The sequence below is a fragment of the Nannobrachium achirus genome (genome assembly GCF_963921795.1).
Source record: "Nannobrachium achirus genome assembly, chromosome: 22".
Taxonomy (NCBI): Eukaryota; Metazoa; Chordata; class Actinopteri; order Myctophiformes; family Myctophidae; genus Nannobrachium; species Nannobrachium achirus.
The window spans coordinates 25739891-25754614 of record NC_137829.1 but is presented as its reverse complement, the minus strand read 5'-3'; the positions used below and the strand labels follow the sequence as shown (position 1 = coordinate 25754614).

The 14724-nt window shown below is 40.6% G+C and overlaps 2 protein-coding genes across 2 annotated transcripts in view; both read right to left on the bottom strand.

Moving 5' to 3' along the window:
* Window positions 1-4089, bottom strand: part of myo3b (myosin IIIB) — a gene marked incomplete at both ends in the record, with an annotated part of 98958 nt that extends 94869 nt beyond the window's left edge. The window contains 2 exons of the mRNA XM_080752791.1: window positions 3545-3578; window positions 4050-4089. Of these exons, the coding sequence (XP_080608917.1) occupies window positions 3545-3578; window positions 4050-4089 (74 nt within the window). The remainder of the gene's footprint in view (window positions 1-3544; window positions 3579-4049) is intronic.
* A 2328-nt stretch (window positions 4090-6417) lies between these two features.
* Window positions 6418-14724, bottom strand: part of ubr3 (ubiquitin protein ligase E3 component n-recognin 3) — a 49624-nt gene continuing 41317 nt past the window's right edge. Inside the window, exons 33-39 of the mRNA XM_080752541.1 lie at window positions 14293-14417; window positions 13072-13179; window positions 12682-12807; window positions 11925-12107; window positions 10219-10428; window positions 8780-8919; window positions 6418-8449 (exon numbers count right to left, since the gene is read on the bottom strand). Of these exons, the coding sequence (XP_080608667.1) occupies window positions 8332-8449; window positions 8780-8919; window positions 10219-10428; window positions 11925-12107; window positions 12682-12807; window positions 13072-13179; window positions 14293-14417 (1010 nt within the window). The 3' untranslated portion in view covers window positions 6418-8331. The remainder of the gene's footprint in view (window positions 8450-8779; window positions 8920-10218; window positions 10429-11924; window positions 12108-12681; window positions 12808-13071; window positions 13180-14292; window positions 14418-14724) is intronic.

Here is a 14724-nt window from a genome sequence, read left to right as displayed (position 1 = left end):
TGTGTGTGTGTGCAACAGCGCCCCTCCCTTAACATGTGTGGTCAGAAAAGGTTACTGCAGGCTACATACCCGGAGACAGACATACAGACAGACAGACAAACAGACAGACAGACAGACCCACACACACGGCCACGTATAGGAGCGTTGTGACCACCGCTCAAAAAGTAGATACAATCAGAGCCAAAATGAAATTGAGAGGCGTTCCACAATTCAGGGAAAAATAATTTGCACCAACAATATAATCTGTTGGTAAACACTTAGTGAATGTTGTGTCTATGATGCATTATAATCGCCTTTATAATCCACTTATAAGGCTACACCAAAACCAACTGCAATTCTTAATTGAAGGTGCACAATTTCTGCTTAGAACAGTAGACCAATGCTGCTGGATGATGGAATTGCTCAGGTTACACATTGTTCTATTTGCAGTTCAATATCATCGTTGTAGGGACGAAACCTTGTACCTCAATACTCTAGTCTATCTTTTTTTTTTTTTTCATGATTTGATGGCTATTTTAATTTGCCATATGACACTGTCATTATTAAAGAGCTTGTCAGTTGTCACTAAATAATACTGTAACTATACTGGATCCATTAGATCACAGGTTGTCCTGAAAAGTAACAGTTTAAGACATAGAAGCTTTCCGCCCTACAAAGAAGATATGTTGGCCAGTGCTAGTCAGTAAGGTCATCTGCAAGAAAATATAATACGAATGTGCTTGCTGGACCCACAGCTAAACTGGCCCAGGGCATCGTGCATTGACCACATTATTGTATTGTCGCGGATTGGTTCCAGCCAGAGATCTGTGTTGCTTGCAAACTCCTTAGCCCTCTCTACTCTTTCCTTTGTGTCTATCTCTCCTATCTAAAACAAAACCCAAATCCAAAGCCCAACACAGTCTATAATGTAAATTTTATGTGAATGATTTGAAGTTCAGCATTGGGAACAAGTATAATTATAAAAGTGCTCCTTCCTTTAGCAATAAGTATAAGCATACATTTTCATAGTCAAATCATACAGGGTGACATATATGTGCAGACATGGTAACTCTCTTCCATTATGTGTCCAGTTGCAACAGAGGCTTTCTTTGTCATGAGAGCATTGTGGAAAAAGTGTAAGTTAGTAATCTAATTTTCTGCTTCCATCTAACTACTTTCTCTCTCTCTTACACACACACACATGCACACGCGCACACACACATACATTACACTTTCAATCCCACCCTCAATGGAAAGCCTTACAGTAACTCCAACGGTTAAGCCCAGGGGTCAGTCTTTGGTTAAGAAATACTCTCAACTATAATCCCCGCGCTAAGGGGATATGAGTAGGCTTTGCAGTAAACCTCCACCAGCCACCAGCCAGGACTGAAGCATCGTGTCCTTGTTCTCACCCTGGCTGACCAAGAATCCATACTGCTGGGCACACAAAAAAAAGGAATGTACACTGAGCTAATAGTGTGCATTCATGCATAATAAACTGAACTTCTAATACACGTCTTTATGCTATTTACCAGCCTTTGCCCTGCTACTGTGTATATTAAATGATAATAATATACATGATATGTGGATGCTACTGTGTAGAATTTACACAACCTTCCACACTATCATCTAATTTCTCACCATATTCTGCCATGCAGATGGAAAAGCTCTTCTCTCTTTGGGGTCGTTTCTTCTAAGCCACAGTGTCTCCTGGGTTATTGAGTAAAAAAAAAAATCCTATCTAAACCCTGTTTGAGATAAGGAACATTTAATCTTAAAAACGTACCTATAAAGAGACATTGTGTTCCTCTATAGAGGGTATGCACATGCATAAACTGAATGGTAAATCGAGTGGCAAAGTGAGTTTAACGTTGTTTAATGTTGCTTAATGTTGTTTAACGTCGTTTAATGCAATCAGATAGGACTTTTCTGTTTGGATGTATGGGCTGTCAAGGCCAAAAGAAATAGTTTTTTGCCACTCAGTAGGCGTTCCAGCATAACTTCCAGGTATGATGCAGTGATGTCATTACGTGCGCATCCCGCATCAAAAACTCATTCAAGTCGCCCAGGGACTCATTCATGTCATGGTCCTGGGGTCCCGGGGATGCGCCTCCATTGGAGTCCATGTTAAAATAATTTACCGGGTCGCGGTAAAAGAAAAACATTTTAAAATTCCACAGACACCACCATTGTTCATGGGTGAAAGCATCCTACTTTACCCTACGTTAACACAAATAAAATCCACGTAGAAAGTCTTAAACAGACGATAGAAACGTCAATGTTTTGATTCCACCGACGTCCGACGCCATTTTGCGCGCCCGAATTCATTAGGGGCACATGTTTTAGTAGTTTTAGTAGTTCTAAGTTCAAACATTAGCCAAATTGTAAAATAAATATAAGAAATAGGCAAACATTTTGAAAATAGCCGATCTACAAGCTCACAGCGCTCGAAAACATTGTATTGAGGACTCATAAAACTTTTCTGGGACCCATTTGAAAGACCACCTGTGGGTCCCGGGACCCATTACATTGAAAACATAGTAACATCACTGATGATGATGATGTCACACCACGCATACCCTCTATTGTATCTGTGACTGTGAGCTGTAATTATACTGTACACTGAAACATGTTGGCACCATGTGTGTTGGGTTATAGGGAGCCAAAGTACATGGGATTAAATAACTCAACAAAGTAGTTGTGGTGGAAGTCACCAACTTCATAACCACAGTGACATACCTGCTGCTGCCACCCATCCATCTCCCTTTCATTTTTACTTTCACGTTTCATAGACATACGGGGGATAGCAATAGTAAAAAGTGATCCTGCGTATCACTGTTTCTAAATGAATAGGGTTCTCTTCAGATATACCATACTGTTCTACAGTGGCTTAGAGGTACCTAAAGTGTGCCATGGGGTTTTGGTCAAATATATGCTGAACAGTGGTCAAATTGAAGTATGCTGCCAACTTACACAATTCATTTTGCAATAATGCATGTATTTTGGTCACACTTAACAATATACTGTATTGTTTGCTATAGAGATAATTCATGACATGTGACTTCAATACTATTGTAGATGTCAGGCATACGGTACAGTAGGCTAAATTAAATGTAGTCTCAGAAGAACTAATCTATGCGATAATGTAAATAAAGAAAATAAAAAATAAATATTTCACAGAGTCGCAAGACCATATATTTCTACACAGGCCATGAACTATGACATCCAGTCTGATTGAACATGGTAAACTGGAATAACTCTGATAAAATATTTGGGCCAATTTGCCTGGTTCAAATTGCAAGGGAGACTCTCTAAAGACTCTACATATTGCTTTACTTGTCAAATATTGATTTGTGTTTCTCTCTATTAAACTGAACACTCACACACACGCACGCACACACACACACACACACACACACACACACACACACACACACACACACAGTAAACTGAGGCATTAACATGTGTCTCAAAATAAAAATAAACAGTGAACACACCTCTAGGCCTATATCTAGACTAAATAAAATGCCCTGTGCCAAGCTTAGATGAGTAAACTGTCTCCTACCCAGTCTCTGCTGCATCCGTGTTTCCATTCCTACCTGATAATAGAAGAAACATGAAATAAAACTAGCATTACAGGCAGCACAAGTCATTCTAGCCTACATGAAGAATGCAAGCGAGCATCACTTTCATGACCCACAGTTTGGTCGTTCGTTCAATGTATCCAACAGTAGTAGCTAGCAACCTACTGTACTGTACAATAGACTATATTGGCATTATGATAAAGTGCTACTGTTAAACTAAGTTAACACTGGAATTCTTTAAGTAACATTACAGCTTACCGTCCATAGCCACATATCCATTCCGAACTGATTTTTCTCTTTCCCGAGTGAAGGAATTTAATAATTAACAGTAATGTGATATAGGCACCTGCGCGAGTCCTTCTACAAAGAGGAAGCAATACCCTCATGAGCAAAGAGATTGACTTGACACTGCAGTGGCTATCTAACGTTATATCACTTTATATGGCCCTGGGAGTAGTTTATTGCGTTGAAAGCATCCATGCTTACCTGTGCCTGGAATAAACTGCTCAAATTCGAAGTTGAACATGTGTTCAGCGATGCTCGTTCAAGCGTTGCCTTTATAGCAACATTTCAAAACATTGGACTTCTTCTCTCCGCCTTAACATTCAGTTTGGACTGGAGCTATGTGCCTACATGCCTCACAATTTCCACTAATTAGGCATGAAAGGCTTTGTGGCGCCCACTGGTCATTACCTCGAAGGCCTCCATTGTTTATGAAACTTTAACCCACTTATCCCCCACACGCACAATGTTGCACATTTTGTCTTCCAGAAATTATTCTATAGCAACGGCAACACACTTTCCTTTTAGATGAACAGCAGTAATTGTGCAGGGTCCAATGGTCCACCACACAAATATACAGCCCATGTAATTGGTTGATCCTCAAATAATAAACTAATTTTTTTGAACAAACATCTATATTTTAACAATAAGTAGGCTAGGCCCATCTTAATTAGGGTATATTTTGTAAATGTTGCACCAAACAGTGGAATTCTGCTTAAATTCTAAGTCTGTGGGCTCTAATAGGCCTATAAACTAGTTTAATTTAACGTCTCTGTCACACACACACACACACACACACACACACACACACACACACACACACACACACACACACACACACACACACACACACACACACACACACACACACACACACACACACACACATTAATATAGTCTAAACATGAAGACATTGTGGTTTTCAGTGTTTCTACTGTAAGCAATCATTTAGTATTTCTCCCATTAAATTTTTTACTATGTCAAATGACCCCTTGTGGCCACACATTGGCCTAGTCATTCTAGTCCAATGACTATTAAAGTTATACTATGTAACTTTTTTAATAAAACAAATCTTAAAATGTTCCTAACTATTAAATCGCTAAAGTTTTAGAACACCCACTCCGTTAATTTCAGCCCCAAAAGCCTTTTCTTTATATGTTTTCTACATACCCATGACAGGGGCTGTATTTCCCGGCAAAATGATGTCATCTCCCACATGATACACTACCGGCCAATCACAGCGCCGATCATACACCACCGGCCAATCACAGCGAGTCTTGCTGTCTCTTCAGAAAATAGCTTCCCTCACAACTGTGTTTACATTAGTGAAGCAATCTTGCATGCTACTCCCAATCCTGGTCTAAAAATGACGGGAGACAGCTCTATGGATTCGTATCGGCGAGGCGGAGGTGGTCGCGGCGGCCGCGGTGGTCCGCGGACCCCCGTTCCGGTGGTCCGCGGCGAAAAACGGCCGAAAAAAGCAATACCGCTACTGACCACTAGTTGAGCAGCTTCCACAGTACAGCTTTAAAAAAGAAGAAAAAAAAACAGTTGTCATTGAAAGGATTCATGCAAGTAGTCTGATCTTGAAGCAGAGTAGGATTTGAACTTGAAAGAACTGAAATGCTTGCCGTCACATCTATACTATAATTTTGCGAATGTCTGAGTGAGTGTCTGTCTGAAACAGCGTTTCTCCTCAGTGGCTGGAGCAATTGATCTGAAATCGCATCACCATTAGCATATGAACACACCTAACATAACTGTGAAGCCCGTTTGTCACTTTCACAAATCATATACTGTATATTAGCATTTTTATGGTGTATCTACTATCTATTCTGCATCTAGCATGAGGCACATCTATTCTGCATCTAGCATGAGGCAACATGTTTAACCAGCTCTCTCTCTCTGTGTGTGTGTGTGTGTGTGTGTGTGTGTGTGTGTGTGTGTGTGTGTGTGTGTGTGCAGGCAGGCGGGTGTGTGCGCAGGCGGGTGGGCGGGTGGGGGGGGGGGTAGCCATTAAACGAAACGGGTATTTCTTACATTGATGCTCCTAGATATTATCATGCAAGCACCAGTTAAAGTTACTTTCCATCCCTCATATACTGTATGCACAGTGCACATCCCATAACCCACACACTGCACATCATTTTGGAGCTCATATCTTTGAACGGGTAAGAGCTAGTTTCCTATAACCCAGTGGTTCCCAACCTATTGTGCAACATTTTTCAAGGAGAAATACCATATACATTTTATTTGATTAATGCTATATTAACATGATCCACTTGCATTATCCTCATGGCCCACAGATTGGAAATCACTGCTCCAACCTCAACTGTCGTTCATGCTCGGCTGAAACAAATAAACAACCCTGTAATGCTGACAGTCGGCCTCCCTGGAGATTGCTTCAATTGCGACAGCAAGACTAGGAAATCGCCCTTAAATGGCAATTGTAAATACATGAGGCTAGAGAAGGCCTGATGCTTGCCAATCATGTGTGCTACTACTGTATAATAGGCATATTATTAAGATGTAAAAGCGCTTCCGGCAGGAAAAAATGAAAACGAACATTACATCTGTGTGTTTATATTTTATTCACATATGTTACATTTTGCATTATATGTCCAAGTCATACTTTCTGATCAAACTCAGAAAGTTTGAGTCAGCACCTACAGTAATGTACTGTATTCTTTCTATTTATTCATACAGGAGAACACACTAGAGCTGTCAGTTACAATTTACACCCTTTACTCGTTGGCTGTTCAGTTGCGGTCATGTACAACGTAAGTACTACAAAATAAAAGTAGAGGTAAACTCAAGAGAAAATGGAAACAGCATGCATGAATTCAAGAGGAACTAATTCAAGTGTTCAGACCTTTCTCCTTAAAGAGTCCTCATTGAAGCATGTTTGTGTCCAGCAATTCAAAACCAGATATCACCAGGGATTCAGTATACTGTTTATCACCTCAAAAGGTAACATTAATCCTGCAGGCACAGCTGGGCAAGTGTCCTTTTTTTTCTAGGGATAAAAGATTAATCAAAAAAATTAAGCACCTAAGACACTTAAAAAATGATGGCAACAGAATGCCATGCACCACTTGTAATGGATACTGATGCCTGGAAATTGTCAAATTTTGGGATGTGGCCACGATTTGGCAAACATGTATTTATGGACATAAGGGAAATTCTTCCTTTAAATGCATTTTACTACAATTAAAACCTTTGCCAGCAAAAAACCTAGGTATTTTCTTCTGACAGCCAAAGGATTACCATTTTGAACAATTTAGTGTATTTTGGGGGATGAGATTCTTTTCCTTTTTTTTTTATTTTATGTCTCAGCATATTCTTCTTTTTATATCTCCAATTATCAGGTAAGAGGAACATTCTTGCACTCTTATCATTTTTGCACAATACCATGTCTGTGCAACGGCATGAAAAGTCTTAAAACCCCCATAAAAATACTAATTGAATATGTAGCTTATATGAGAATAAGGGGCTTATAGGGAGCCATGACAACAAATGCATTTTGGATTGTTAAATCAATATTCAACCTGACCTGATGAACTGTAGCTCCACTTGCCTTTTGAACGACTTGGTATTGGAAGTTCCTTTCAGAACCAACCTGAACTAAAGTGGCTCAATGGAGGGCAGGACAACATAGATCATGAGTAATAAAGAGATGACCGCATGTCAGGATAAACATTAAAGTGAGCTTGAGTCAACATTCCCAGCCATCATCTATAAACTCAAAGCAAAATGTCATAGAAAACAAAAGTTCACAAAAAAGGTAAAATTACTTAGTTTAACAATGAGCAGCAGCATTTATTTAAATATCTAAAAGTTTGTATTTTAAACAGCAAAAAGAGAAAACAAATTCCTGAGGATGGATTGCAACTAGACCCATAAAAAGAGCTTTGCTAGTCTGCAATAAAACTCTAGTGTTGATGAGTGGACTTGTCCTGCCTAACATTACATCTACAAACAAGAGTGCAATAACTCTGCTACACTCACTTCGGGAGTTTGAAACTCATGCCAGCACAGCATAGCAATTTCCAATAAATGAGGGATATGCATCATAAATGGGGGACAAAAAAAGTCAAACTGAGGGTGATTTTTTTTCCTTAACTATGGAAGCCAAACAAGTGTTACAGGCTTAAATAGCCTCTTGCAAACCTCTCTCTTTCTGGGCAAAGTTGTGCTTTCACTTCCAACTTATCAGATTCCATTTCTCCCTGTTGAAAACCACACAGTTAAATCACTTAAATAAACACACACACGCGCACACACACACACGCTTGTTAGTCTTTAGGCATGATTGTACACCAAACTTGACATAAACCAAGGCTGTGGCAGCAACACCCTCACTGCATGTTTGTGTATATCACATTTTTAGCTTCCCAAATGTTTCATATAGGTGGACACATAAGCAAGATTTCTTTTATTTCCCCATATAGGGATTGTGGATTCTTTTTGTGGGCTTTGGGAGAGTTTAGAGTCCATTGTAATGAGGTCCCCAGCGCTTATTGATGTGGTCAAAGGTGTGAGAAACCCACTGTTGCTCCAACACTCGATACCTCTCTTCACATAAGAACAGAGGCTTGCCACGGCTAGAAAAGAAGTAAAGAAGGAAATATGTTAAAGAGCTCTGTCTTTGTCTTTTCTTTTAAACCACATGAACTAGTGTCTCTATTATGGGCACATCAAAATAGTTAAGTATTTGGCAAAGAAATAGGCAAACATACTACAAAAATATCCAATCTACAAGCTCACAACATTTCGCAATGCGACGCACTTTATGCCAGTAAGCAATATGGCTAGCCATCGTCAAAGAAAAGGTCCTTTTCAACTGGAGTTAGTCTGTTCTTGAGAGACTAGTAGTGAGTAACTGTTTTGTGGATAACATACAACATTGTGCTCAAGTTAGGTAATTCATGTACCGTAGATCACGATCCTCCTCGCCATGGGCATCTAGGTAAACTGAACCCCACAGGCAGAAGCGATGGCCACGGATGATGATGATGACTGAGGCATTTATCAGTAGGAAGATGCCTGTTGCTGCACCACAGTGCTGGGAGTGCTGGAGGGGGTGAAATATGAGAGAAACATCATCGTTGCCACAACTAAAACTTCTGGGAAAAGTACAAAGGTTGTGCTTATCCATGATCAATCCTGAACATTACTTCTTGTCAAATAAAATTCGGTCTTAGAAGTAATTGTGTAATATTTAATTGTTCAGTCAGAACTAGCTAACATAAGTTAGTTGATTTAATCTAGACAGATGGCACGACGTCGCCCTTTAGGCGTCTTACTGGTTATATACAAAATATCACAGGAACAATAGGAGGTGAACCAAGCGTAATACAAATTCAAGGTTATTGTAGCAGGAGCACCAAGTAAGGTTTCATTTCTATGCAACGTGCACGTGCAGTACTACTCTTAACAAAAGGGGGCAGCCAAACCCTCTCTAAGCAACAAAAATAGAAGTGATTCATTCCACCATGGTGTTACGCAGAATACACAATAACATTCATGAGTATGGAATGGACATACGCAAATTCTGCAAGAAGAGACAACCATCAGCCACAGAACCGCGGACAGATTACATTATTGTTTCAGGTTTGTGAATCTGCAGCATGTTTTGTAATGAAAGTGAATCGCTTAGTTGCATGTTCTGCGTCATATGATGCGTGCCAAACATAGCCGATCTATAATCCTGCGAGTCTACGACGCATTGTGGGCTTGTTCGGTGTGCGACACACAGCATTAACTCTCTTACTCCCACATTAAGGATTTAAGAATGTCTTAAGTTAAACTATCATCAAAGTAGCTTAGAATTAGCTTACCTTTGAGATTTTATAGAAAAATATCCATCCATTATTTCCAACCACAATCTTTTGTAAAAGACAGGCTTAACGAGTCACGAGTAAATAATAAAAGAAAGATGGCTGGGCATTGCAATGAACGAGGCTGAAGTTTGTCCCTCGCTTGCACCAGTTGTTTAGAGCATAGAATGGAGAAACTAGATCGAGCCATAGAAAACGACCAGAAAAGTGATCCTGCCACCATTATTGTTTGTGTGTGGTCAAGATTTAAGACTAGCATTACTTGAGCTGCCACTGCTGCAGAGACCCGCGACCACCCCTCATCTGCTCAGACAGGGAAAAGAATTAACAAACGACCGCTCGATCATGGCCGTGCGCAACTTGAAAAAATGGACGAGCGCGCTCGTTCAAAGCGGTAAAAGAGTTTTTTTTTGCTCTGGGTTAAGCCCCCGATCTTGTCAGGACCTAGCTCCACCCCGGTCCTGTGGGAATTTATATATCCATGTCTACATAACACAGTAGGATGGTGACATTATGAAGACGGGGAAACTCACCAAAACACATTCACAGATGCCCTGCTGCTTGCAGCACAGACCTTTGAGGCAAACAAAGGCGCCACAAACAAGACAGAGAGCAGGGTCCTTTGGCACCTTTTTGCAGGCAGTGCAGGACTTCCTGTGATAGTACTGGAAGATGATGTTGTAGTTGTCAGGTAGCTGAAGGAGACGGGGTGCTGACCACAGAGGATCTGGAACCAAAAACGTCTGGGGAAGCGAACACACACATGCATTTGAAAAGATCTTTCTGTTGCATTATTTTCTGTGCAGGGAGAAAGAGAAGGGAGGGGGGGCATAGTTTCACCATCTGCTGAATAAATCATCCAACTTCTATGACTTCTAAATGCTCTTTATCCCGTCCTTTAGCGCTAGGGTAGTAAATAATGTCCCCTGTTCAGAAGCATGAGGACACAATACATTTCCATGCAAGACACTCGGAAGTTGTCAAAATGATGGACACACCACCTGTTCTAAACTGCCATGAGGCCCTGCAAGCTATCAACGTGCCATTGAGGGCAAGTGAGGCGACTGAGGGCAACTGAGGCGACTGAAGCACAAGGGACTCATTTCACTTAATTGAGAGACTGTCTTCGCCCCTGTCCATCCGCCTGTGTGTGAGTGTGTTAGAATTTGAACTAAAAGTAGTTGAATATTCGTTATTTACAAGGCTAAGATGCGTCATGATTAGGGGTGTAACGATACATTTTAACAACGATACAATATGCATCACGATACATGGTTGACGATACATCGACGATATTGGTTCATGCATGGCGATACGATTCGATGATTTAAAATTAGGGATGCACCGATAAGGAAATTCTTGGCCGATACCGATGTTTAAAATAACAATTTAGCCGATAGCCGATACTCATACCGATATTTGTTTATGTTGCTTTTGGTGTTAATATTTCCCCTTTTGGGACAGGGAAACAAATAAATAAACTTTGTAAGAAATAACTATTCTGAATCTACTCTCGATAGGCTGCAGATAACCAACACACAACATAGCCAGTGCAAAATGTATGCTTATCAACAACAGATAAATATCGACTACTGCCATCGGTTAATGTCAGCTTTATTTGACGATACCGATATTGACCGATAACGGTAAACATCGGCCGATACCGATGTACCCGATATATCGGTGCATCCCTATTTAAAATCGATATAGTAATACTATACTATTTACTATACTATACTATTTAGCAAAGAAATTAAATATGTGTGAAACGTGTCAATAGTGCATGTTTTTATGGGAAAAATGTATTATGGATATAAATAAGTAAACACTGTACACTGCAAATACATGGACATAAAATCGCGACCTGTTTATTATAAATAATGCTGCACACTTGCACCTTTTGTTCCATTACTGGGCAGCCAATATGCCCAAATCGAACAATTGGCCTTCCATGCACGAGACTGGTCATTAATTCCAACTCGACAATTCCACTGATTTCTACCCTGAGCTGTCCCTTGCCCTTTGAATCCAACCTACAAGGTCTAAATCCGGTTGTTAAACACTATAAAAATGTGGTTCCAAATTCCAATTCAGGAACCATTTTGGCCTCGGAGGCAAACACACTTCTCCCACCTGTTCCCCCACCACAGAACGACTTTCAAGGTGTAGCATAGATCTGGTTTGGATTATTTCAACTACTACTTCTACTGCCACCCCGTTTTTAGATTGACCTACTCACCAGTGATTGCTCGACCTGTGACTCCTTAAGCCCCGTGACCTCGGCACACCAATGAGTCAGCAAGTCAAAGGCGTCGACTGCCCACTCCAGACATGAGGCACTGTGCATGGGGTTGGATGGCTGCAGGGGAGCCGGGGCCAGGACCCCCAGACACACAGCCAGGGATGAGAACTCCTCTTCCTCCTGAGATGACAAACATGCACCCGACAAATGCTCTGTTGAGTTCCCTCTGACCCGTCTTATCTCACTTCTTTGATTATGGTTCAACAATCCATTTTTGCTTGGTAATTTATCACACTCTCCAAGATGAGATACTATTTTGTTGAGTGATATGAAACGTTTTAGAGTGACTAAAAGCTAGGGACTTATGTGGATATCAGGATTTACATAGAAACGATGTAGCTAAAATATGGATTTCAGAGCAACCATCTGTGACATCATTTGTCTATAGTATCTAATTCAACTTAATCACTTTAAACATGGCCTCCCTACAACCCATCTTTCCCCTATTATGTCATTATAGGTGAAAAAAGAACGACATCCCCATATGGGCATGTTACGATTGTAATGCCTGTCCACCTACAACGCAACTTTACAGAGGATATTTCTTACAGTTTTTGAATTTTTTATTTGATTCATTAAGGTCCTTTAAAACATGTTTCAAAATGTAGTAGCCAAATAAAAACACTCAAGGTTTTACATTTTTGACAATAGGGCTTAAGTGGTTAAGAGGTTATGACAACACATGAAGACGTACCAGACAGCCAGTCAGGTTGTCTCCATAGAGGTGGTGCTGCAGGAGGCAGGCGATGCGGAGGTATGGCAGGCAGAACTGCTGGAGGCTGTACTCTATGGACTGTGGGGACCACACACTGGAGCTCAGCTGGGGAGAGGAGCACAGCGTTTACGCTTCATCAATAACCAGTAACTACTCAACAGCTGGCTGATAATGGGGTGATGTATATCTCCTTCACAGAGATATCACACCATTGTCTCTCAAGGTAATGGGCAATTTATCACACAGGAGAAAATAAGGAAAAATAACTCATCACAAAAAAGTAGGAGGATGCAGCAGGTGAGAAAGAGCTGTGATCTGCTCTTCAGGCGATGCCGTTGATGTGAAACGGTTGTCATTTTTGTGTCTCACCATGGCCGTTTCTTCGGCGTTCACCTTGTAGACACTCCTGTCCTTGGAGAGCTCTGTGATGACATGGCCAAGCAGGGCTTCGAAAGACCTCTCAGCGTTGGCAGCGTTCTGGGACAAACATCAGAAAGTTTGGAAAATGTAAAAGTTACGAATAGTAATGTAAATGGCAGAATACAGAAATTTAAGTGGCCTGCCACTGTGTTTTTCTAATCCTTAAAATGTGCTGCACAGAGGAATATAATAACTTCTGCGGAATAAGCAGAGGATGCAATAGTTCTTTTCTTACTATAAAATATCTGACCTGCTGATAAGCAGCAGAGACATTACTGAATGTGTGTTCTGATAAAAATTCAACTGGTTTGACTAATATTTTATATGGAGGAAAAGCTGCCAGCATTTATCAAATTGAAGGTGGTAGAATATAAAACAGCGGCTGCCTTATCTCGCCTGCCGTCCTCTGTCATAGATTTATAGAGGGGGAATTTAATGTCTATGGATTTCCTTCCTCTGGGCTCTGATCTTTGTTCAGACTTTGCATCTTTTTTTTTATCAACTTCCAATTTAAATACAATGGCATTCATCCAAATATGCATGCTGTTACCTCTGAGGATTTGAGATGTGTCTAAGTGGCAGCTTGTGAGTGAGTGCACCATTGTTCATGACATTGTAAAAGACATATTCACCCATGCCTCTATTGTAGATGGGGGAAAAAACCCTAGGGGGAGGTTTCAGCTATTTGTCTATTGACATTCAAGCCAGCCTCTCACTAATACAGATTTAATAGACTGAAGACGGATGGCCAATTAATGCTACACTCTTCAACAATCACACTTTTCCAGATAATGAAGATCGATATTGCATCCTGTGGAAACCACAAATGAACCTGGCAGGAAGCAGGAACTTAATTCATCTCAATACCAAGTCATACGCTGTGATTTACCATGGTTGTGAATTCAGTACAGGGAACAATAGCTCAATAGGTTCAGCTCAGGTAATAGTTGCATTTGTGCAAGTAAAGACCCTTCAAGAACAGCATGTCACCCATGAAGAGGCTCTGAACGTAATTAAGAATGGAATACAGGGTGAATGTAGTCCTTACGCAGTGTTTTAACGTGGCATTTATGAGCTGGGATAAACACCATTATTTGAGCAGATATTTGTTAATTGGTTTGCAAATGGAAGCATAGGGTTTTCAAAAAAAAAAAAAAACAACACTTTTACCTTCTTGAGGGTTCCAGATGTGCTCCAGGCCTGCCTCTCTTCTGGGCTGAACTTGGCCGAGAGAGCTGCCAGGCCCTGAGCGTACTGCAGGTTATACAGCATCTTCACCACACAGTTGAAGTGTTCTACGCAGATAAAGGGAAGGATAATGGTTATAAGACACAGCAGGTGGAAACGTAAAGGAGAAGTAGAACACAACAAGGAAAATATAAAACATTATCATTCAAGTAGCCTTTTGGGTTAAAGTAATACTTTTAGAAATGTAAATGACCCATTTGAGTCAGTGCAATAAGAGGCCAATCAAAGAGGCTGAACGCCATTCACTGAAATGAGAATAATCTATTGGATTCCTTCTACAGAGCTACACATGTTCTGGTCCGTTGCTTTGAAAGCTTCATCTAACAGCAGGCGGGTAATTAGCAGAAGGCTTCA